General features: G+C 57.9%; 1 protein-coding gene across 1 annotated transcript; it reads right to left on the reverse strand.

Annotated features, from left to right (window-relative positions):
- Nucleotides 1-1,802: 1,802 nt before the first annotated feature.
- On the reverse strand, nt 1,803-24,648 carry LOC103581999 (sarcosine dehydrogenase, mitochondrial; the record flags this gene model as incomplete). Its single annotated transcript, XM_008563690.1, has 11 exons — nt 24,312-24,648; nt 22,955-23,133; nt 21,880-22,059; nt 21,092-21,215; nt 20,797-20,897; nt 12,713-12,817; nt 11,414-11,543; nt 7,682-7,768; nt 7,353-7,443; nt 4,746-4,887; nt 1,803-1,886 (listed from the first exon to the last, which is right to left on the reverse strand). Coding segments are annotated over exons 1-11 (1,554 nt in total), but the record flags the coding sequence as incomplete, so codon positions are not given.
- Between the last annotated feature and the right edge of the window lie 405 nt (nt 24,649-25,053).

The following is a 25,053-nucleotide window of genomic DNA, read 5'->3' on the forward strand; positions in this document are numbered from 1 at the left end:
ACACACTCACATTCACATACACACACACATGCATACACACATGCACACACACGCACACACATACACAGAGACATACACACATGTACACGCACACACACGCACATACACACAGACACGTACACACAAACACATACACACACATACACAACGTGCACACACACGCACGTGCACACACTTTCATACACACATACACATTCACATACACACAAGCACACACACATACACACATATACACACACATACACGTACACACACATACACACACACGCACAAACTACATAAACTGCAGATCACTGCAGTGATGCTCCAGGAGCTGTTGCCATGGTGACCTGGGACCCTGTTCCCACTCTGGGCCAGACCCTGCTGGAAGTGCCACATACTCCTAATGGACAACTGGAGGCCCAGAGAGACTAAACCTTGCCCAGGTCACACACAAGTGCCCAACAGAGCCATGGCATGAAGCCTGGTGGTTGCAGAGTCTGGATCCCCTGCCATTGCCTCGGCGCCTCCTGCCATCTGCCCCTCTGTCAGACAACCCCACCACCCAGGCTCTGCCTACCGCCCCCCCTTCCAGACTGCTGGCACCACACAGATGTGAGTACAGGTGCAGGCTACTCTCACCTCCCAGCCCTGCCCACCATGCCCACCAGCCCTCACCTCCTCTCTACAGCTCAGAGCTGAGTGTGAGGTTATAACTGAGTTGGGCTCCACAGCTCCTCAAGCCCCAGCTCAAGCCCCGGTGTCCAGGGAGGGGTCTTTCCCAGCAACTTCTCACTCCCTGGCCAGGCACGGCCCACCCTGGTCTGTGAGACCACAGCAGGGACATCCTAGCAGTGGCCGCCCTGCTGCAGTGTCAGGGATTGGAGGGACATTGCCCGTCTCCTGGACTCCCAGGGTGACTCCCACATGGGGTGCAAAGTCTGCCCATCTTGGGACCAAGGATGTGTTCCTGACTCCAACTCTTGGCTCCTCTCTGCCCAGGGACTCCAGGGGTGAGGGGCTTCCAGGGCTACCCAGGCTGAATGCGGTGAGCTGTGCTTAAAGACAGCGTCTTCCCAGGCCTATCCTCCCCACATCGTCTCTAGGAGCCATATATGAAGGGACCATGATCAACAAGGCTCTGAGGACATGACCCCAGAGCCAGGGCCCCTGCTGTGAGCTCTGGCCCCCGTCTCCCCTGACGATGCCCTGGGACTCACCATGGACATGTGCTGCTATAGGGAGGGAAGACGGCTGCCCTGCAAGGTGACCTTAATTTGTACAAATCTGGATCAAATGCTAACGCGTGGTGGGTGTTAGAGCCTCACATCGTCTGCTCCAGAGTCCCCATCCCAGGGTTTCACGAGCAGGACTGGCTTTTATTCTCTCTGAAGACACAGGTCCTGGAGAGGCACTGAGGGTGCTGGGAGGCCCCAGAGGGCACCCACAGGCCAGGATGCTGTGAAATCTCAATTGAGAAACCAAACGCACTGAGTGCATAATTTTGAGCTAAATCCTCTCACTACCATAAATTAACAGTTGGGGCGGCAGAAATATACGCGCAAAAGTATGAGAAGATGCTCTTGGTTCCTCCTGCACCCTGGGGGAGTCTCCTGTGCTGTCTCCCACCTCCAGGGAGGAGCCCTCCCCACGTGGCCAGGGGCAGGAGGCCCCAGCTCTCACGGGCAGGTCCACGGGACTCAGCTCCCCACCTGGGGTGAGGGGACAACGCAGAGGTGGGAGGGGGCGGTGAGCAGGGCCTCTCTGCTGAATGGACCAGTGGCGCTGGTGAGACTGCTGGGCGCAGAGCTGGAGCTACTCACCGGGGCGGCGCCTTGGAGGTTAAACCATCCCGGCCGCTCCCAGCCATGCCGCTCCTGGAACACACAGCCTCGTCCGAGGAGCTCCTGCACAGGCGGGGTGAACAAGCCCCTTCAGACATGGAAGGCACCCGCGCAGGGCGGAGAGCGACCACATTGCCCCTCCAAAGCCAGGTGTAGAGGGCAAAGAGGCGCTTGCACTCAGAACTAGGACCCCAGCCCAGCCTGCCACTCCCACCCTAGAGCCCCACACCCCCAACACCCCCACTGCCTCGCCCCAAGAATCCCCAGTCTAGGAACTGAATCGTGTCCACCTCCTCCCATTGATATGTGAAAGCCCTAACCCCCAATATGACCACATTTGGAGATGGGTGACTTTCAGGTGACTAAGGCTAAATGAGGTCATAGGGTGGGGCCTGACCCAGTAGGGCTGGTGCCCTTCTAAGAGGAAGAGACTCCAGAGCTCTCTCCACCATGTGAGGACACAGCCAGAGGCAGCCATCTATGAGCTAAGAGGCCTCCTGCAGGAACAGAGTCATTCGCTGACACCTTGATCTTGGACCTCCTGGTCTCCAGAAACATGAGAAAATAAATCTCTGTTGTTTAAACCACCCAGTCTGTGGTGTGTTGTTATGGCAGCCAAGCAAACTAATACACCACATGACCCAGCAATTCCACTCCTAGATACATGCCCAAGACAGCCGGAAGCAGCGTCTCAAACACACACGGTACACATGTGTGCACAGCAGCCAGAAGTGGGACAGACCACGCGGCAGCAGCCGATGCAGGACAAACAAAACGTGGTCTGTGTGCAATGGGATATTATTCAGCCACAAAAAGGAACAGAATTTCTGACACGTGCTGCAGCACAGATGAACCTCTAAGACATGCTGAGGGGAAGAAGCCAGACACAAAGGTCACACATCGTATGGTTCCCTTGGTATGAAATGTCCAGAACAGGCAAAGTTGTAGAGAGGAAAGGAGGTTACAGGTTGGCAGGGGCTGGGGGGAGGGACAATGAGGAGTGACTAATTAATGGGACGGGGCTTCTGTGTGGAGTCCTGAGAATGTTCCGGAACTAGACAGTGGTGATGCATGCACAGCCCTGTAGATGCACTTAATGCTCTGAGGCGTACTCATTAAAATGGTCATTAAATGGCTAATTTTATGTTTTGTGTACTTTACCACAATAACAAGTATAACAGACACGGGGAAGTAATCTAGTGGAAGATTTCTTTGACAATAAATTTGGTATTAAAACAGAAAGAAAGAAAGAAAGACTCCCCACTCTCAGGTTTAGAAGGACCTGTCCACGCCCTGCCCCTGACTGGCAGCAGGGCCCAGAGCCCAGGCCCAAGGGGGCCGTGGAAGCTGAGTCTGGCCCAGGTGCGGGTGCCCAGACGGATGGTCTAGCAGCCCTGGGTGGGGTGGATGCAGGCAGAGCACAGAGCGGGAGGAGAAACACCCATGATCACGGTGCCATAGTGACACCCGTAGGTCCTCTCCACATGTCGGGGACGCCACAGGGCAGCAATCAAGTACAGAAGAACCCCTGCTGTTCAGTGGGGAAGGAGGCACCCACAGATCACCTTTCCAAGGAGGGAAAGTGTTAGTCTCAGAACCCCACTTAAAGGGGCAGGCTCCTCTCCTTAAAAAAGAGAGAGAGAGGGCCGGCCCGGTGGCGCACTGGATAAGTGCACGGCTTGGGAAGCGCGGTGGCGCTCCCGCCCGAGGGTTCGGATCCCACATACAGACCGGTTCCCGCTCACTGGCTGAGCGAGGCGCGGGAGCAGCACCGAGGGTTGCGATCCCGTTGCTGGTCCCCGGTCCGGTACGGGGGCAACACTGAGAGTTGCGATCCGTTGCCAGACACGGAAAAAGACAAAAGACAAAAAAAATAATAAAAGAGAGAGAGAAAATGTAAGTGGCTGTCGAGTGTCATAGGATGCTGACCAGGAAGCGGGGGCAGGGGTGGGCTTCAGCCCTCGCCGAGTCTCTTTGGGTAGAAGTGTTTGGTTGTAAGGAATGTGTCTGAGCCCACCGTGAGCTGGGCAAACCCTGCATTCATTCCTGGAGGCTGTTGAACTGTCGGGACTGGCAAGGGGGTGATTGAAGGCCTGGGGGCAGGTGGGGGTGACCCTGAGGCCATGTGGCCTGAGATCACAGCTGGCCCACCAGCTGGGCCAAGGGGCCAGGGCGGTCTGGTAACCAGCCTTCTGACCACTGACGTCTCCCGGCCTCTCCCCAGGAGGTGCAGCTGATACTGGGGTCCCTCTTGGTTTAGACACTGGAGTCCCAGAGGAGGGAGGCCCCTCCTCCAGCTTAAATGCCACCTGCTCCCTGAGCCTGCTCTCCTGTCTCCCCCTCCATCCATCCACTCAATGAACCAGAGTGACTAGGACATAGCCCCTGTTCCCACGTAAGCAAAGCATCCAGCACAGGATGACTGGGAGGAGGGAATGCAGGCGGGCAGGAGCACGGAGTGGGAGCGCCAGGAGCACGCACGGGGCAGAGCTCAGGGAAGGGCACCTGGCAGTGGGTTTCATCGTGTAAGCAGAAGCTCACCAGGGGAAAAAGGCATCCCAAGCAGGCCTCACAAGCAGGGGCCCATCTTCTCAGCACACACAGCCCGACTGTCCCCACTCTGACATTCGACAGCACACACCCACCGTGCACCTGCTCCCCAGACCCCTGCCCTGCAGCGCTGGGATGTGCTGTCTCCTCCCCTGGAATCCCAGTCCCTTGGCGGGAGCCGTTTCCCCACACGTCCCAGCCCCGAACACAGGGCGCAGCCCAGAGGCCTGCTGGGTTCACAGCCTCGTCGCCCCTGCAGTGCCTGCCCTGCAGTTGGGGTTTCTCCTTGCATTACCGTTGCCCCAATACCCTGAGGACTTCCCAGAGAGTCACCACGGCCTGGCACGCAGCAGGACTTGCTGGGAGTGGTACCTCGTGCAGGGGGTCCCTCCTCATGTTGCGCCCAGCCAGTGGCTCGTCGTGGGGGAAGACAACGGAGTAGTTCTTGGCGTAGGACTCGTGGCTGCGCTCGCGGATCCAGCGGCGGTGGTCTGTGAGCGAGTGATGGAAGCGCCTGCCGCGGACGGAGGGACCGGGTCACTGCTCTGGGGACGGCCCGTCAGGGGAGGGCTGGCCAAGGACCAGGGCAAACCTGGACCCTCGTCCCCTCGGCTGGAGTCCTCCCCGTGGCTCAGCGCCGGGGTGGCTCCTGGCTCTCCACTCGCCCCCACACCCGGGGCTCAGCCTGCTCGCCCGCAAGCCCCTGCCCTGCTGCCGTAGTGAGCAGAGGGGGTGCTGCAGACAGGGCCGAGCCGGGCGCTCATGCCCGACAGACACACTGGGCTCTGGTCTCGCTCTTGCCGCATTGCCATCTGCTCTCTGGACTCCAGAGTTGGGGATTTCGGGCCCCCGCATACCCAGGGGAGTGAGTGGGCCCCCGAGAGGGAGGGGCTCAGAAGCCCAAATAGACTAGTGAAGGTTAATGGGAGGAGTCTTTAAAGCTCAGGGTCGACAGTGTGTCACCCCGGTGTCACCGCGGTGTCAACACCAGTCCCCTTTCTCCTCAGCAAGGAGCCCCCTCCCCCGCTGCCAGTGTGCAGGACCCCAGGTCTCTCCAGGAGAAGCCCAGCTGTGGAGGGGAGCAGCTGCAGAATCCAGCCTCTGGGGCCAGAGAAGGTCTGACAGGATAGCTTTGGGTCTGTCTCCTTGAGGCTGGGGACAGCATGTGCAGCCCCCTACTGGGGTCCAGCTCCAACCCAGGGGGCCCCACACCATTTCTTGCTGAGCCGAGAGGCCCTGCAGCTGGCCTGTGGCCCAGGCCCCTCCTCCTGCCTTCTCGTGGGCAGAACAGCGGGCTGGATTAGACGCCTGGCCTGGCCATGCCGGGACCCACAGCCCCGTCCTTTGCTGGACTCTGCCTGGTCCTCCCAGCCACCGCCGCCAGCCACATCCCCCCTGGAGTTCCTGAGCTCTGCGGTACCTGCCCAGCCTGTCGGGGCAAATTGACTCTTAGTCTGCATGTCATTCTGGCAGGAACGTCTTTCTGGCAGGAACGTCTTTCTGGTGGGGCGGTGGGGAGTGAGCTACAGGTGTGCGCGTTATTATTAATGACACTATTACTAAGAATTGCTCTTTTCCAGCATAACCCCAGGGCTGAGTGCTGTCTCCAGAGACCTCTCTGTTGCCCTATGCATGGGGCCCAAAGTCTGCCTCATCTCATACGAGAGGAAACAGGCTGGGAGGGGACACGAGTGTTCCTGGTCACACCGCAGAGCCAGGAGGTGAAGGAGGCCTGGTGGGGACAGGAGGGCCCCGGGAGGGCTCTGGAGGCAGCGCAGGCCTGCGCGGGGTGTGGGGTCTGGAAGCGCAGCTCTGGTTCGAAAGCTGGGTGACTTCAGACAAGTCGCCTCCACCTTGTGTTCGTAGGGGTGGTTTGATGTGGCCCTTCCCAAGGTCCCTTGCAGCTTATCATTTCTGGAACCTTCCTCTTTGGGGGAAGTGCATGGGCGCAGCCCCAGACGGGCTCCGAGGCAGCTGCAGAGCAGACCTCACTGCACTGGGTAGCATGGAGGGGGTGGCAGTCGGGGGGACTTTAGTGTCTGCCTGTCTGTCTCTCTCTCCCTGACCCCTGAGGGTGTAATGTCCTCCTCAGGCCAGGAAGGAGCGAGGTTAGCAGAAGCATGCGGGTACCCGGAGCTGAACCTGCAGCCCCTCCACCCCCCACCCCGGCCTCTGGCCCCTGTGGGGCAGCTGGGGTCTCCCCAAGGACACCGTCCACCAGGAGTGGTCACGAGTGGAGTGGGCTGAGCAGGCCACAGAGGCAGGTCTCCCTCCCTGCTGCTCTGCCTCGACTGCCACCCTGCAGAGCACAGGACAGGCCCAGGTTACCCTAGGGGGGAGACACCACAGCCCAGCCCCACCGACACCCACCCGCCAGGCCCTGCCTGGGTCAGAGGAGAGTTGAGGTGCCACCCTCCTGACCTGGCCCTGTGTCACTGTCCTGTCCTCTTTAAGGGTGGCCCTGACCTGCAGAAGGCCACTGGGCAACAGGGATGCCTCTCAGCTCTGGCCATCAGTCCCCGTGCCTCTGCTCAGGTTTATTTAGTGCTTCTGTGGGCAGACCAGACGCTGAGCACTTGACCTACACGGCTTGCTGCTCCCAAACCTTTGCAGTGTCGCCATTACCGCCTCCGTGTCACAGACGAGGAAATTGCTCGGCACTAGGTATGATTCACTCCTGGCCACTCTATAGTGACCGATGGAACAGGAATGCTAGTTGGCGCCACCTGGCTCCAAGCCCCAGACACACACCGAGAATGATTGTCCCAGCTCTGCCTGCTCCCCAGGCCTCAGTCTCCCCACCTGTAAGTGGGATGATGAGATCCCACTGATGGCTCCAGAACTCTCCAGAGGGTCAGGCAGGACCCCGGGACAAGAGACCCTGGAAACTGAAGGGCCATGGATCTGCCAAAGCCAGGTGCCCGCACGGCGTAGCCTGCCTGCTGCTGGCCCTGCCCTCGGGTGTATGGGCGTACTCACCTGATGTCGTAGCTGTACATGTCCTTCTCCGGGCGCCCGTGGACAATCCAGTGGGCCAGCTCCTGCCCACAGCCACCGCCCAGCATCATTCCTGGCAGAAGCAGAACCACAGGTCTGCAGTCTGTTCCCAGGTACCCAATATAGTCCAATTCCATGCTCTCCCCATCTGCACATGTGGTGCATGCCCCAAGCCCTGATCTCATACCGGGGATGCTGCACGCCCCCCCAGCTGGACCGCACCCTGCCCGCAGCCTCTCTAGCCTCTCCCGTCTCCACCGCTGTCCGGCTGCGGCACTCCGGGACCGCTTCCCGCCACTGCCCGCACTCACCAGCACTGTTGAAGCCACAGCCCAGGAAGAACCCACGGAGCTCGGGTGCCTCCCCCATCAGGGGCTTGTGGTCAGGCGTGAAGGATTCTGAAAGGGAGGGGGAGGCCTGAAGCTCCCTCCAGCCCACATGCACTTGGGATGAGGTCTCCCGAGAGAGTGATAGTCCAGCCAGGGGCTGCAGGTGCCTGCTTCATCCAGACCCTCTCCATCCTGAAAACCCAGCACAATGCCACTTCCTCCAGGCAGCCTCCCCTCCTGCCCACGTTCCCTGAGCTCCCTGGCATTTGCTGCCAGAACCACCCAACTGCAGCCTGACTGGCTGTGCCTTGTAGGGTCCAGGTCAGTCTCGGGGCTATTGTTATTCTCCTGCCCACACAGGGCTCTCGTGACCCCCACGCAGTGCCATGGGCCCCTTCACTGCACCACTGTCCTACAGTGTTATTGCCAGTGACTCGTCCCTCTTGCCCACCAGACCATGTGAGGGCAGGGACTGGGCTCTGCTCACCACCATGTCCCAAGGCCTAGCACAGGGCCCAGCAAACACAGGCACTTGAGAGATGTTCGCTGAATGAATGAATGACCATCAGTTCTTTGGGAGAGGGGACCAAGCCTCCTGCTTCCGTCTGCTGCCAGCGAGCCTCGGACAGAGGCCAGAACAGGGTGGAAGAGGGACCCTGGGGCATAAAGAGCTAGACTTTGCAGCCACAGTCCTGGAATCAAACCCTGCCCTTCCCCTTCCTTGCTGTGTGACCCTAGGCAAGTCACTTTGCCTCTCTGAACCTCAGTTTCCTCATCTGTAAAATCAAGATCAGGGTGCTTACTTCACAGGGCTACGAGCGTTTGCAGCCTGCCTCAGGGGCTCGGCCCTGGGGAGGCAACTTGGAACAAGACAAATCCCACTCCCGGGAGCTGACAGGAGCACAGGGGGACAGAGAGTAAATACTCACACAGGCAAAAAACAGAATGCCTCGTAAAGAAAACACAGAGGGATGAGCGGCCGGGTCACTGAGCTGCTGGCTGCTGCCAGCACCGTCTGCGGCACGTGCTGTTTCTACCTGCGTTGTATCATAGATGAGGACAGGGCTCAGCTCTGGGCCTGATGTGTGAGGGTCACTCTGTTGGTGACTATGGAACTGGATGGACAGCCAGGCTGCCCGGCTCAAGCCCGTGTCCTCAACCTCTGCAGGTGGACCAGTAGCAAGCATCGTCCTGCACCCTGGAGGGCCATCAGGGCCTGACCCTCGGGGGACAGCATCTGAGCTGGGAGGGCAGCCAGCCACGGGGAACCTGGCAGGGACAGCTTCCAAACAGCAGGATGGGGCTGGACACGTCGGAGACACAGAGGTGGCTGCCAGGAAGGTGGAGGGGCAGGTCAAAGTGGGGGCAGGGCCCTACGGTGAGAGGTCAGAGGCCAAGGTGAGGATATTTATCCACCCTCTGAGTGGAGGGTCTCCAGGAAGGGAGAGCAGTTGGTGAGGAAGCCTCAGGACTTCCCCAGGGCCAGCATGAAGCTGGGCCAGGGGGGTCGCCAAGCGGTCATCTGGGTGAGAGGCGCCTGGAGGAGGTGACGGCAGGCGGAGGGAAGAGGTGAGCCCGCGCTATGCCTGACGATGGGAGTGTGGGACCTGCTCCCAGGCCCAGGGCGGCAGGAAGTTCTGAACAATGGAACCCAAGGGACAGCTAGCAGGAGGCAGCAGGGACAAGGGTCTCTGATGCTTAACAAATGACTCAGGTGGGTTTGAGCCACGCAAGGACACAGGGGACCTCCAGGCAGAGTGGACGGCCGGGCTGGTGTCTCCCACCCCTGCCTCGGCTCTGGAATGAGAGCCCCACCCACCCTCCGGCTCCCTCCGCCCTCTGCGGGGTCCCTGAATCAAGGTCGTCTGAGACTTCCCTGTTCTTTTCTGGAGGCCAAGGGCCATTGACCGCGCCTGGCAAGGAGAAGAGTTGATTTCCCCAGGAAACCTCCCATCACAGCTGGGAGACCAGACACAAAGTGTCCTTGCACGCACATCTCCCCAAAACAGGGCTGTGTGGGGTAGTGACGGCTCAGACGCTCGCTGCCACCCTGCGCACTGCTGCGGGCCACGGCCCCACCCGCTTGGGGCTGCACCTTGCAACCCCTGGGGGCTGCACCTTGCACCCAGGGCTTCTTTATGAGCCGAGTCGATTAAAGCAGACTGGGCCGGCAGTACATGCCGGGACAGAGGGCTGGACTTCCCCACGGGACACACATTGGGAACCCTCTCTCTTCCTGTCCTGGCCCTGCATGACCTGTGGAAGCCCCTGGACCTCCCTGGCCTCTCACTGTCCACTCTCAATCACGATGCTCAGTGCCATGGTCTGAGCCCGGCCTGTGCCCTGCACCACGCCTGTGGCTTGCTCACCCCTGGGAGCAGGGGCGCTGTGGCTGTTTCACAGATGGCAACACTGACGCACACAGGGCTCCCGCCCTGGTCACTCAGCCAATCGGGGCTCAGCCGGACTCCAACTCAGGGCCTTGGACACAAAGTTTCCCTTTCTGGGCAACACTGTGTCTTCTGAACCTCTCTCTCCACAGCCCTGAAGTAGGAACAGGGCTCACCTGCCAGCAAGGGGAACACCGTGTGATTCTGCTGGAATGCACAGTGCTCAGGCCTAGGCTGGGCTGTCCCTCCTCTGAGCAGCCACCCTCACCCGCGGGCTGTGGCCTCCCCACCCCTGCGCCTCCCTGTCAGAGCACCTACCCACCCTGCGGTCAGCACCTCACCCTGGGTCTCCCCACCAGGCTGGGAGCCCTGGCCTGACAGTGCCGGCCTCCAGCAAGGACGAAGGGCCAGGAAGGTAGAATGAATGACCACTGAATGAGTGCCAGAGGCCCCAGGACACTGGCCACTTCCAGGTGAACCGCACTCAGCTTAGAAACGTCTCCCTCAGTCCCACAGCTGTGAACATCTGGCTCCAGAGTCAGCTAGAGCCCCTCCTGCTTCCCAGAGATTACCCTTTGCCAGGACCCCAGGCCAGCAGTGTGACCCCTGCACCTCACCCTGGGACAGAGTGCCCATGCCCTGCAAGCCCTGGCCCATGTGGTGGGGGCGGGGCTGTGCCACGAGTAATCCACGGGGATGTTCAGAGCAGAGGCCGCCTTTCTGCTCCAGCCAACCTCAGCTCAGCTCGCACGGAGGCCAGTGACAAGGCTGGGGCTAAGGCACTCTTGGCACAGGAGCCTTTCCATGCTGAGCCAGTCTCTGGACCTGCCGGCACCTGGCTGCTGAGGCCAGAGAATGGGAAGGCGCCAGCAGCCCAGGGTCCTGGCCCACACGGGGCTCTCGGGGGGTGGGGCTGAGGCTGGACACAGAACTGGGGGTCACCCCCGTGTGAGCATCAGGAAGGGTCTTGGCCCTCCATTCCTTGCTCAGCCTCACAGGGTGCTGAGACCATTCCCATTTCACAGATGAAAACACCAAATTCCAGGCACGTGCTGACTCTAGGGACAAAGAGCCCAGGCTGGGAGCCAGGAGGCATTCACACCGGGGCAGGAGGAAGCCCTGGGCCTGTGCCAGGGGGCAGATTCCTGCCTCACTAAGCTCAGGTCCTTCTCCTGCAAGGAGGCCTAGAAGTAAGGCTGGATGCAGGGCAGCTGAAGCCAAGCCAGCAGAGAGCAGGGGACAGCCCGGCCCGTGCCCAGCACAGGCAGCCTCAGCCAGGGCCATTGCTACCCACCATCACCAGCCCAAAGGCCTCCCCACTCACCCGGGCCACAGACCGTGGACTTGATCCCCGTCTTCTCCAGCACAGGGACCCGGTTAATGGCGCCTTCGATGTGTTGGGTGAACACGTCCCAATCCAGGTCGAAGAGGCCGAAGGCAAACTTGTCCGACACCTTCAGAGGTAGGGCAGGGGACATCTACTTTGGTCCGGAGAAAAGCATATGTCCCCATGCCAGACCTGGCCTTGTGACAGCGGGCCAGACCAGCCTCCACCAGGTCAGATGAGTGAGAGGGCTGGGGTGGGCATGCTCAGGTCCCCTGGGTTTGTCTCCTTCACCACCCTGCCAGTGGGGCTGTCCTCTCCCTGCCCGCCACCACCCCCCGCTTAAATCGTTAGAAGCAACGTCCTCCCACTGGTCTCCTGCTTCCTGCCCTCCTCCAGACCCTTCTCCTGTTCACACCATGCCCACTCTGCTCTCAAGCCTCCGTGGCGTGGCTCCCCCTGCCCCGCCGTGACCCATGAAGCCTACGTGAGCTGGCCTGCCGACCTCTACCGCTGGCCACGGCCACCCTGGCCTCCCTTCAGCTCTCCGAGAGGGCGGGCTTGAGCTGACCTCAGGCCTCACCTCTAACTGGAGCAGCTCCTGGCCCAGACCTGCCAGTGCTGGCTTGTTCTCTGTGCAGGGCTCTGCTTGGACATCCCTGCGTAGGAGACCCTGTCCCGACCATTAGTCTAAAGGACATCCTTCCACCGCAGTCTCTCGAGGCTGGTCCGTACCTGCTGCCCGTGTTCAGCGCATGGTCACCATCCAGAATTGCACTACTTGTTTATCTCTTGTAGGTCTCCCCAGCAGAATATAGGCATCCTGGGGCAGGGACTTTTATCTTAGTGTCCCTCCTCCAAAAACTAAAGCAGTATTTGGCCCAAAGCAGCCATTTAGTCATTCGATTTGTGGACTAATTGCATGAATATAGGAGGAGGCCGTGAGGGTCGTGGGGCTGCCCAGGCTGGGGGGGACACCTGCGGTGTGGTGGGGGGGCACAGTGTTGTTTGCTGATGGACAAAGGACTTCGATGTCCTCGTGATCTAGAGGCATTGCGTCACACTCGTGCAGCTCCACCTGCCAACGTTCCAAGGCAAAGCCCTCCCCCCACGCCCCGGTTCTGGATGTGCCTGTGTGTCACCTTCTTCAGGGTGGGAGACAGATGTGTGCGAGCCTGGTGGGGCCAGGGGACCTGACACTTCTCGGTGTGCCTCTGAGGAGCTTCAGGAGGGTGGGCTCTCGAAAAGAGACGCATCCCCACACCCCCTCCCAGCATCCCAGGGCCCTTGGCGTCTTACGTCCTCCCAAAAGATGGGGTTGGCCTCGTAGCCGCCTACAGACAAGGCGTCCCCTTGAAGGCGGAGGTAGACAGAGGCATCATGGTCACGGACGTTGGGCATGTTCTGGAAGGCAGAGCAGAGAGGCCTCCGCGTCAGCCAGGGCTGGGTGGGGGCCTGGTGCCCCCTGCCCTGCAGTGGGCCTAGCACCTCCCTTAGGAGTCAAAGGCCCAGAGAGGACCCATGGACAGAGTGGATGAGGGGCCTCAGGTGACACACAGTAGACAGACCACTCCCATTCAAATCTCTCCTTCCTCAAATCCTGTAAAATAACAGCAAAGGAGTCAGAAGGAGGAAGGCTGGATGAAGAGCAAGAGAGAGGAGGGAGGGAAGAGACTGGTATAACCCACGGGGACAGCAGAACAGGGGACAAGGCAAGAGCAGAGGAGGGGAGGTTTCCAGCCCCTGGAGGGTAAGGCCTGGGTGGGGAGGGGCGAGGCTCCAGCTCAGCTTGGGGGGAGGGAGACTGAACAATTCGAGACAGTTTCCCCCCTCCCTCCTCCCCTCAAATCTGCAGAGGCTGAGCTTGCGGCCACCCCAGGTCCCTCTGCAGGCATGTGCGTGCGTGTGTGTGTGTGCGTGTTACACGGCTGTACTCACGTACAGGAGAATCAGCTAAGACTCTTCAAGGCAGCTGGATCCAGACCCCTCCGCCCCTCACCCCATGCCGCCCAGGGCCCGGCCCCACCCTGCAGGAGCTCTGATGTCCGCCTCTGCACAGGTGGGTCCTGAGAGGCCCCAGACTTGGGGAGCAGAGTGGGGAGTGGGCTGACATCCCCCATGACAGCAGACAGGAGACAGGAGTGGCCCAGGGAAGGCTTGAGACGTGACACCCGGATCCCTCACCCATGATGAGGCTGGAGGCTTAACCTCCATGCAAGAGGCTCTCCAGGCCTTGGCTCTCCGAGCATCCAACCTGCTGGAAATTCACTCTTAAAAATGAAACCACAGTCAGAACTTCAGTGAGGTGAGAAGAGTGGGCCCATAAAAAAAGGTGCTATGTGAAAGGAGTCCAAGATCAAGAAAGAGGTCTTTAAATTAGATATAATAATCAAAATTTAAAATTCAGGAAAAGGGTCAGACAGGGCTGAGATCACCCTGCACATATTAGGCTAAAAAAGATGGAGAAATGGAAATCAGGAGAGGAAACAAAATGAGAAAATGAGGTCAGGACTGAAGGTCCAACATCCACCAGGAAACAGAAAACTGGAGCAGAGAGAAACGCATTCAAGGGCCCACGAGTGCCCACCAAGCCGTGGGGACGGAGAGAGGGCAGCACACAGGTGGACAGGACGGTCACAAATAAAGGGACCGCATCACAAGAGGCTGAAGACATGGAGTGAAGTCTTCAGGATTCTGATGGACAGTGACTTTTTTTTTTTTCCTTTTTGTCTTTTTTTTTGTGACCAGCAACGGGATCGCAACCCTCGGTGTTGCGCCCACACCGCGCTCAACCAGTGAGCAGACCAGTCTCTATATGGGATCCGAACCCTCGGCGGGAGCGCCGCCACTCTACCGAGTGTGCCACCGGGCCAGCCCGGACAGTGAGTTTTTAAACGTAGGATTCTAGATCCAGACAAGCCATCCATCAAGTGTAAGAAAAGAATAAAGACTTTTACAGACGCTCGTGGACACAAAAACATTTACTTCCCATGTACCTCTTCTCAGTAACCTGCCAGAGAACACGCTTTGACAAAACGAGGAAAATACACCAAGAAAGAGAAAGGCGTGGACCCAGCAAACATCAGATCCACACGGAGGAGGGTAAGGAGGGTCCCAGTCCGAGAGCTGATCAACAGGTCCCGGTGCCACCGTCTGGCACGGAGCAGAAGGCCCCAGGCAGTAGGAAGGAGGCCTCCGGGTAAGGGAGCATGGGACCCAGAGACGTCACGTGATGAATGTGACGTGCGTGCGCAGTCACAAAATAGTATCCATAGGGGTTTGACAGATCTGTTCAAACATCTGGGTGGAACATAGTGACAATAATGAATATAAATACAAATATCCTCAACAAAGTACTAGCAAACTGAATCCAGCCACATGCAGAAAGGATAGAACACCATGGCCAAGCGGGACCTAGAAACGCAGGTTGGTTTAACATATGAAAATCAATCAGCAGAATACTTCATATCCATCGAGCGAGGGACAAAACCACATAACCGTTTCGGTAAGTGCATAAAAAGCATTTGACAGAATCCAACATCTTTCATGATAAAAGCATTCAACAAACTTGGAGTGGAAGGGAACTTCCTCAACTTGATAAAGGGTATCTACAAAAAACTCACCGCTAACGTCATACTTAATGGAAGAAAACTGGCTGATTTCTCCCGAGATCGGGAAGAAGAGAAAGTGTCCATTCTCACCACGTGTATCCAACCTCACGCCGGCTGGTCTAGCCGGGGCCTCAATTAGGCAAGAGAAGTAACGAAAGGCATCCAGACTGGGAAATAAGCAAGACTATCCCTACTGGAGGGTGACAGAATCTCATATATAGAAAATCCTAAGGGACCCACAATAATTAATAAAATAGTTTAACAAGGTTGCAGGATACAAGCTCAATGTACAAGAAAAAAAACAAAAAAAAAACCTATTGTATTTCTATACACTAGCATTGGACAATCTGAAAAGGAAATTAAGAAAATAATTCTATTCTCAATATCAACAAAAATGATAAAATGTTTAGGGACAAATTTAACAAAAGCAGTGCAAAACTTGTGCTCTAAAAACTAGAGTGTTTTCGAAAGAAATTAAAGATCTAAGTAAATGGAAAGACATCCCATGTTTATGAAACAGAAGGTTTACTATTGTTAAGGTGACAACACATCCAGATGCAAGGGACCCAGAATATTCAAACCGTCTTGAAAAGGAAGAACACAATGGAAGGCTCACACTTCCCAGTTTCAAAACTTACTACAAAGCTACAGGAGACACGATCGTGTGGACTGATATAAGGATGGGCATAAATATCAATGGACTAGAACCGAGAGCCCAGAAATAAACCTTCGTATTTATGGTCAATTGCTTTTCAATAAGGTGCCAAGACAATTGCACTCCTGTGTTGCTGGTGGGAGCGTGAAACGGTGCAGCTTCTTTGGAAGACAGTCTGACAGCTCCTCAAAACGTTAAACACAGAGTCGCCACATGACCCAGCAGTTCCACTCCCAAGTACTACGGGAGCCAAGAGAAGACACCCGCTTCAACCTCCTGAGGGTTCTCTGAAAAATCGCCTCATAAACACAGATTAGCATGAAGAAAAGGCATAATAAATCTTATTATATCATAGTTTTGTGTGACACGGGAGCCTTCAGAATGAGGACCCAACGACAGAGGGGAGACTGTGCACATCTATGCCTAGGTTCTATGAAGCAGGCGCACCGTGTAGAAATGTGATTGGACAAGAAACTATTCTCTAATGATAAGAGACTGAGTGGGGAAACCCCGCAGGGCCTGTCTGTCCAGATCCTTCTCGGCCTGTCTGCGGAGCATTCATCCTCCAGGGTGGGGGGCAGGACCCTTTCTGGAATGGGGGTCTTATGACCTACAATCCAACAAGGTAGGTCAGAGTTTCTTTATAGCCAGCTCCAAGACAGAGAGGCAGGGGAGAAGTGTGTTTCCATGACTAGCCTTGGGGAAGAGGGACTCTAGTTTCTATGGCTTGACTCAGGGGACAATGAGGCTGAGAGACAGGAGGACAGGAGAAGGTCAGAGGAAAGCTTTGTTTCTGACGCTGCTTCTGAGGCCCTCACTTTGGGGTATCGCCTTCTGGGCCCCAACAGCATATACCCCGGAGAAACAAAAACATGCATCCACACAAAAACTTGTGCATAAATGTGTACAGCAGCATCATTCATGATAACCAAAACGTGGAAACAACCCAAATGTCATCTGTGGACGAGGGGATAAGTAAAACGTTGTGATGTGCACAACAGAATATTACTCAGCCACGAAAAGGAAAGAAGTCCTGATACACATAGTACGTGGACACACCGTGAAAACATCATGCCGGGGGAAAGAAGCCAGGCACGATAGGCCACGTGTTGTATAATTTCATTCATATGAAATCTCCAGAATAGGGAAATCCACAGAGACAGAAATCAGATTAACGATTGTGTAAGGCTGGGGATGGGGTGGGAAATGGTGAGTGACTGATAATGGGCATGGGTTTGGGGGATCAGGATAATGTTTATACACACGCACGCACACACACGCACGCACACACACACGCACATGCACACACGCACGCACACACACACACGCACGCATACAAACACGCACACACACATGCACACACACACACACACATACATGAAGGGTCTTCAACAAGTTTATAGAAAGATTTGTATTATCCTTTAATTCCATTTTCCACAAACTTTTTGATGTACTCTCGTGTATGTGTGTGTGTACACATGGGACAGTTCATAGACAACTGAGCAATTGGGGGGGAAAAAAAACTATTAACAACTCCAGGAAAAAAAAACAAAAAGTTGGACTCTACTCGCTCAGGAGTTAACGATATTTACACAGCCATAAGATTGCAAATACCGACTACCAATTTAACCAAAAACCACACAAAGCAAATCTATTTAGAGAGCAAGCAGGCCCGGCTCTCCTGTGCTCCTCTGCACCCGAGGAACTGCCTCTCTCCATCCCTCTCTCACCTACTCCTGCACTGCCAATGGGCACAGGGATGGGACCCCCAGCCCATGCTGGAGAATCTGGCAGATGCCCTGCCACGTCCTCCAGGCCCCGATGCCCTGCCACCTGTAGAAGAGGAATGAGACCCACCCTGGGCTGTTGTCAGGAGGTGCACGGAAGTTCTCAGTCCCGGAGCAGTGTTTTAAATAAGAATTACATCATTACCTACTCCAAAAACAAAACAAAGAAAACCTCAGAGCTCCACAGAGCAGGACAATGGGGACACCTGGTGGCCAGGAAAGCCTCTGACTTTTGTTCCAGCAGGATCTGTGTCCCAACTTTCCTGCCTCTAGTGCCCAGCGAGTGCTCAGCTCAGAACCAGCGTGTCCACCTGGCACCTCCGCTGCCCTCCACTCAGGAGCCCTCCCTCCTCCACTGTCCCCAGCACAGCCCTGGTCCCACTGACATCCCTGCCTCCAAATCTCACCCCATTCCCCTCCACCTGCTGCTTCTTTCCCCCACCCAAATCCTCTGGGAAGCCTGCCTGCCTGCTCCAGCCTTCCCTGGTCTCCTCCTCGGAAGCACCAGCTGCTGGACCACTCGATGCCCTCGGCCACCGCCATCATCAGTGCCACAGCTCCCGCCTCACAAGCACCTGCTGTGTGCCACCCTCAGCTGCGGCCCCCCCACTTTGTTCTCTGTGCTCTTTGTTCAGCACAGCCCTATGCAGTATGGACCATTCTCACCCATTCTTCAGAGAAGGAAACTGAGGCTGACAGCAGTGGCTGGACTTGCCTGGTCTGGGTAGTGGAGCAGTCGGTATTCAAGCCTAGAGCCTGGGCTCTTACCCACCGCTCTGCACCTGGACAGAGCCTGGCAAAAGCAGGCGACAGGACAATCAGGAACGAGACCATGGGAGAGTGCCTGAGCCTTTGTGCTTTAGCAATGCAGAGACCAGGCCCGGAGGGGGAAGGGACTGGGGTTAGAGTTCCCTAGGACCCAGGGAGACCCTCAGAACAGGGAGGTCCCTGTGGTGACACAGCCCTCTAGCCACCAAATAAGAAAGATGAAGAGCAGGTGGACACCAAGCCCTCACCTGCCAGCCTGGAGCTCCCAGGGTCCTGGCGCTGTGAGGCAGTGTCTGATCTGGGCAGACAGTGTCCTGCAGCACAAGGCTGCCAAGCTCAGGGAGCTTCCTGACCCCAAATGTGGGCCAGGCAGGTGGACACACCCCCAGGACAGGCCCCTGGCCTAGGACTTGCCCTGGCATGAGGTCAGGGTCAGAGACCAGATCCAAACCATCTGCCCAGCTGCAGCCTCCAGAAGGCAGACTTCCTGACACCTCCACATGGCCAGCGGGACAGGGAGGAGCACCCGGGGCTTTGCCACAGCCCCAAGTCTCTGCTTTTCTCCTACAGAGCCTCAGAGCGTCTGGGCTGGTGGCCCTCTCCTTGTGCTCGGTACCCAGAGGCCCACAGGGACCCTGGCTGGCTTTGTAAACAACACCTGCCCCCCAGCTTGGCTCTGACCTTTAAATTCATGGGAAGGGGGCAGCTGCCAAGGTCCAGGCCAGCTCTGCCCACTTCTTCCCTGACAGGGGCCTCAAAGTCAGATATGAGAACTGGGGATGGACAGGCCGTGGCCACCCTCAGGCAGCCCAGACCCCAAAACACAGCCTCTGCCCCACCCCCCAGCCCAGCCAGGCCCTCCCAGAGCCCACCATGGCTTGAGGGCGACCCCTGACAGCCACCTGGGGAGCGCGCTCTCCCCACAGACCCGGGCTGTGGAACTGTCCCCGGCGTGGTTGCTCTTGTCTGCACAACTGACCCAGCGCACAGCCCCTAGCAGCCTCCGGCGAGCGTTCACTGACATCAGACTCATTCTACGAACAGGGGACCATGCGTGCAGGGGGAGGGGCTTGCCCCGTGCACAGGAGACAGGGGCAGGAGTCCATGGAGACCCAGGTCCTGTGTCCCTTCCCCACCCTCTCCACCACTATGGTCTCCCCGGTGACTGGAAAACAGCCAGGTTTGTGCGGGGTGGGGACAGGCAGCTGCCAGGACACAGCTCCCAGCATGGCAGGTCCAGGCATCTCGGCCCCTCTTTGCCAGGGAGGCTAAACAAGGGCAGTCTTGTCTCTCATACTCTCCCCTCCCCACAGCCTCCGGCGCTGGCTCTCTGAACTGTCTGCAGGTCCCCGGGTGCCACGCTCCATGTGTGCCCCTTCTCTGCTGCGCTTCAGATCCTCCCTAGACAGGGCCTCCTCCTCCAGGGAGCCTCCCCTGGTCCGCTAGGGCTGGGAGTCCCGAGCACCTGCGTTTAGCCCATCAGAGCCCATGAGCCTGTTTTGCAGCTGCTTGTTTGCCTGTCTGTAGCCTCCCCCGAGCTCCATGCGGGTAAGAACCAGGTCTCTTTCTCTGCTCTAAGCACAGTTTCTAGAACAGGGCCTGGAACGCACAGCTCACCCGGTCAATGTTCGATGGAAGAAGGGGGGGAAGGAGGCTTGGATGGAATGGTGGGTGGATGGATTAATAAATGGGTGGGCGATGGAGGAGTGGGTGAAGGGAGGATGGGCGGATGGAAGGATACGTGGAAGAAGGGCTGGGCAGTGAGCGGACGGACAGGCAGGTGCATAAATGGACGGAGAAATGAAGGGAAGGACCGAGGCAAGAGCGAACGATGGCAGATGCCAAGACGGGTGCAGGGAGGGAAGCGAATGGGGACGACCAGACGGAGGGGCGAAGGACGGAGGGCAGGGAAATGGACGGACGGAGAGACGGACGCGTAAGGGACGGCTGGATGACGGGTGGGTGGAGGGAAAGAGGGGAGGGCAACAAGGGGGCAGGAAGCTACCAGCCACCACCACCGGAGAGAGGAGCTGAGAAGGACAGGAGAGGAGAGAGGGCAGGGGCACAGCCCCAGGTGCCAGCAGGTGCACCAGGTGCCCCCGGCCTCCCTTGGCAAAGGGCTCTCAGAGAGGCCTGAGTGCCCGGAATCAGCACCCTCTAAGACAGGCACCCAGGGCGTACCTGGGAGCATGCCAACATCCAGGGCTTCCCTGAAAGTCCAGGCACAGAACATGGTGAAAGCAGAACTGGCTGCACCACGTGGGACAGGCATGGTCTGTGCTTTGGGCATGGGTGAGAAGCCATGCCCTGGAGGCCAAGGGGTTCAGCACCATCAGGTTACACCTGTGCTACCTCATTTCATTCTCATGCCACCTGGAAATGCCCAGTGTTATGATCGGTGTTTCACAAGTGAGGTTGCTGAGGCCCAGGGCAGTGAGGGAACCCAGGAAGGGCATGTCACCTACGTGTGGCCAAGCTGGGGTTCAGAGCCAGGTCCCTGTGCCTCAGAGCCAGGTCCCTGTGCCCCACAGCCTCTCATAGAACCTGGGGCTGTCCACCTACCTGGATCCCCTCGATGCGCTCAGTGACGACGTAGGCATGGTGCATGGCCACCAGTGGGACCTTGACTCCAGCCATCCGACCCACTGCGCTTGCCCACACTCCTGCAGGAGGAGCATGACAGCTTAGCTTTGCTGGCATCTGGTGGGGACTGCCACCTGGGTGGGCATAGGGCACCTCTGCACACCTGCCTGCCCTGGCAGGGACTACCCACCCCAGCGAGAGGCCCTGCAGAGGTGGGACCAGGTTAGGGGGCAGCCAGCACAGCCACTCAAGAGTCAGGAGAATACATTCCCACCTGCACAGTTGACCACACAGGGTGTCTGGATGGAGCCGTGCTCTGTCTCCACAGCCGCGACCCGCCGCACCCCAAAGTCATCTGTCCGCACACGGATGCCAGTCACTGGGCAGTTCTCGATGACCTGGGATGGAGAGGAACTACCTCTAAAACCTGTGGGGCTCCCTGAGGGCACTGCCCACCCACCCCTGACCAACACCCCTCCCAGATGGGACCTGGGGACACAGTTTCTGCGGGCAGCAGACCTCGTAACACTGCCAGGGAAATGGGGTGACCACAGCACCAGAAACTACATCCACTTTCCTTGACTTGGGGAACTTGCCAGTAATGGGGGATGGGGGCTCTTTTTCATGACATGATGTTTGCAGTCTACTGCTTGGTTAAAAAAACAAGTCATAAGACAATGTGCAGCTTGGTTCTATTTTGTGTACATACGCATCTTCATAGGAAAAAATCTGAAGTGGCGCACACAAAAATGTCAGCACTGGTCACTGCTGGTCATGTTCATTCTCCTCTCTTGCTTATTTGCCTTTTTAATTTTTTTCTACAATTATGTGTGTGATCGAGACAAATGAAGGTAAAGCCGGACCTGTGGGGAGGAGGGTGGGAAGGCTGAGTCCGTGAGCAGGCCCGGGGCACAGGCTCTGCTTGGCAGGAGTGGAGCAGAAGGCTCAGAGATAACCTAACTGGCCATGGTCACACAGCAGGCAGAAAATAGCGCCTGGTCTCTTGCCTTCTGCTCTCAGGTTCTGAGGCAGGCGGGGTGGGCTGGGAGTGGGCATGGGTACCTGTGCTCCTCGGGCAGCAGCCGCCCTGGTGAGCGTGGTGCAGGTGCCAGCCGGGTCCATGGTGCCGTCATGTGGCACGTACAGGGTTCCATAGAGATCATCCACATTCATCAGCGGGTACAGAACCTTGGTCTCTGCCGGGCTCAGCACATGGGATTCCACGCCATAGGCCTTGCCCAACTAGGGGACCCAGAGGAGATTAACTGAGCCCCGGGGAGCAGACCGCCGATCACCCTCCTCCCCAGCTGGGCCCCCAAGGCTCTGCTCCAGCCCTGTTTGCTCCCGGAGGCCTTAGCCGGGCACCATGCCCCAGTGGGCCCCGTCCCTCGAATGCACTCCAGCATGAGGTTTAAGGAGCGGGGCAGTGCAGAGAAGCAGGCTCTGGGCCAGACCACCGGTTCTGATCCAGCTCTGACGCTCGCCAGCTGTGGGACCCGGGGCAGGTCCTTAACACCCACCCCCCAAGTCTATGTGGGTGAGAAAGAACTTAGACCAATATCTGGAACAAAGGGCTTCTATAAAATAAATAAGATAACCACCCCGCACAGGTCTAATATTTCCTCAGTCAGACCAGCTCGCCCAAGAGAGACCAACATGGTCCTCGGTTCCAGACTAAAGACTGTCAGATAGGCCACGCCCCCACCACATTTGATTGGCCCAAGGGCAGCCAATCAAGTATCCTCAGGTGTGCATGAGGACAGGCTCTGCCTAGCCAGGGACGAGCTGAGCCAATCAGATTCTCTGTCTGGGCATTCTGAACGAAGAGTGGCAAGTCACCGCCAGACAACAAGGGCAGTACCAGGATTCAAACCCACATCTATCCGGCTCCTTCCCTGCGCGATGCTGCACCATCCCCTCACCAGCAGGGGGGGGCACCCACCGACCTGGGGCCGCCCCACCTGCCACCCCCCTATAGGGAGCACACCCACCAACATGAGACCCCTGCCAGGAGGCACACCCCTGGACCTGGGGCCACCCCACCTGCCACCCCCCTGCAGGGAGCACACCCACCAATATGAGCCCCCCTGCTAGAGGGCACCCCCCTGGACCTGATCCCCACAGGAAGTGCACCCACCGACATGAGCCTCTTGTACTCATCCAGGCGCTGCCGGTTGGATGCGATGAAGAGGCCACCGTTCTGGATCCACCCCGTGTGCAGCCCAGTCTCCTCCTCCAGGTCACGGCTCACCACGCGCCGCGTGTGGGCCAGCAGCTCCACCTCCACGTCGCTGGGCCGCAGCTGCCACAGCAGGCCTGGCCAGGGAGGAGCGACAGCGTCTGTCCCAGCCAGGAGGCACTGCGCCCTTGTCCCAGCCAATGTCAGGCAGGGCCCGGAGTCTTTCTCTGTAGGCCGTGGGAGCGCTGAGAGGCTGCTGGGCAAGAAATGACTGGCCAAAGCAGAGTGTTAGGGTGGGACCCAACCCTTGTCAGTTCAGAGAGCAACAATATCAAAGGCTTGCATTTACTGAGCACCTGCTGTGTGCCAAGCCCACTGCTAAGCTTTTCAGGCGGTGACCTCACAAACCCTCAGAGCAGACCTATGCAGAGGGCTGGTTATTTTATACATGAACTTAAGGCGGCACCAAACAGTTCCGTGTCCAAGATCACAGTGCAGGTGAATGTCAAAGCCAGAACACCAACCTGGGATCTGCCAAAGCCCAAAGCCATGCCTTTTACCCACAGAGGCCGCTCTCCTGAGCAGCAGAGTCTGGAGAGTGGGAGGCCAGGGACATGACTGGTGCCATGTTGGGGGGCGTGGTGGACTGTGTGGGCCCAGCTAAGGTGGACCTCAGGAGCCAAAGAGCAAGAGTGGGTGGCAGTGGCACATCCACCCTCAAGAGCCCAGGGTGTGAAACTTCCCAACTCCACGGCCAGTGACCTCACATTGGTAGCTTGACACTGGCCAAGGTGGGAGTGTTTACACCACAGGAACTGGCAAATGCTGCAGATCAGGAGAGCCGGTTCACCAGCATACCACTGGTTAAATGTGTTAAGGCAGAAGGTTGACTGCCCTGGGAACTTGCACACTGTAGGTGCTTAATACATGCCCACTGGTTAGTTAGGAGGATAAGGGCTGTAAAGCATGTGGTGTCCATGGAAGACACAGCTCTGAGTCACCCCTGGTGGCCCCCCATCCATCCTTTTCCACCTGCCATGGACACCCCTCAACCCTGGTGGCTTGCCCAAGAAAGGGGCTTCTGCTCTCTGGACAGCTGCCTGGGGCTTCCTGCTCTGAACCCTCCAGGGCCACACTAGTGGCCTCTGCTCCCTCTCTCCACCACAGCTCTTCAGAGACCTGGGGACAATGGCACCCCAAGTCTGCCCACTTTCAGATTGACCACACAGCTTTTCTCAGTGGTCTTTACTTCTAACAGGCTTGTGGTTGCCAACCCAGAACTGCCCAGTCCCTCCCAGTGCCCCCCCTCCGCTACCTGCCGTGTGCCAGGTGGTCCCCGAGGTCAGCCGGTCTCGCTCCAGCAGCACCGCCCCGCCTACACCCAGCTTGGCCAGGTGGTACAGGGTCTGGCAGCCCACGCTGCCCCCACCAATGACCACCACATTGGCTGTGCTGGGCAGCGGCCGACTTGGGCCTTGGGCCACCACAGAGGGGCCCTGTGTCTCCTTCAGGATCCGCTGATGTGGTACTTTCTTCTCAGTTGTGGGGCCGACTGTGCAGGCCATGGATCGCGGCCCCGGGGCCTGGGCAGGGCTTGAACGAGGGCATGTGGTGGCCACACGCAGGGCTCGGATCAGCGAGGCCATGGGGACTCCAAGCTATGGCACCAGAGGGAGCTGGGGAGAGCGCCGAGGCTGGTGGGATGCAGAGGGGACATAGTGAGGGCTGTGCTCTGTGCTCAGGCAGTGCCCTCCAGACCTCCAGCCAGAAAGATCAAAGGAGGAGGAGCAGAAGGAGCAGGAGGAGGAGGAGCAGCAGGAGCAGGAGGAGCAAGAGGAGGAGCAGGAGCAGGAGGAGGAGCAGGTGGAGGAGGAGCAGGAGGAGCAGGAACAGGAGGAACAGTAGGAGCAGGAGCAGGAGGATGAGGAGCAGGAGGAGCAGGAACAGGAGGAACAGCAGGAGCAGGAGCAGGAGGATGAAGAACAGCAGGAGCAGGAGGAGCAGGAGCAAGAGGAGGAGCAGGAGCAGGAAGAGCAGGAGGATGAGGAGCAGGAGGA

This window comes from Galeopterus variegatus, unplaced genomic scaffold (assembly GCF_000696425.1).
Source record: "Galeopterus variegatus unplaced genomic scaffold, G_variegatus-3.0.2 Scaffold14550, whole genome shotgun sequence".
In the NCBI taxonomy this organism is placed as follows: domain Eukaryota; kingdom Metazoa; phylum Chordata; class Mammalia; order Dermoptera; family Cynocephalidae; genus Galeopterus; species Galeopterus variegatus.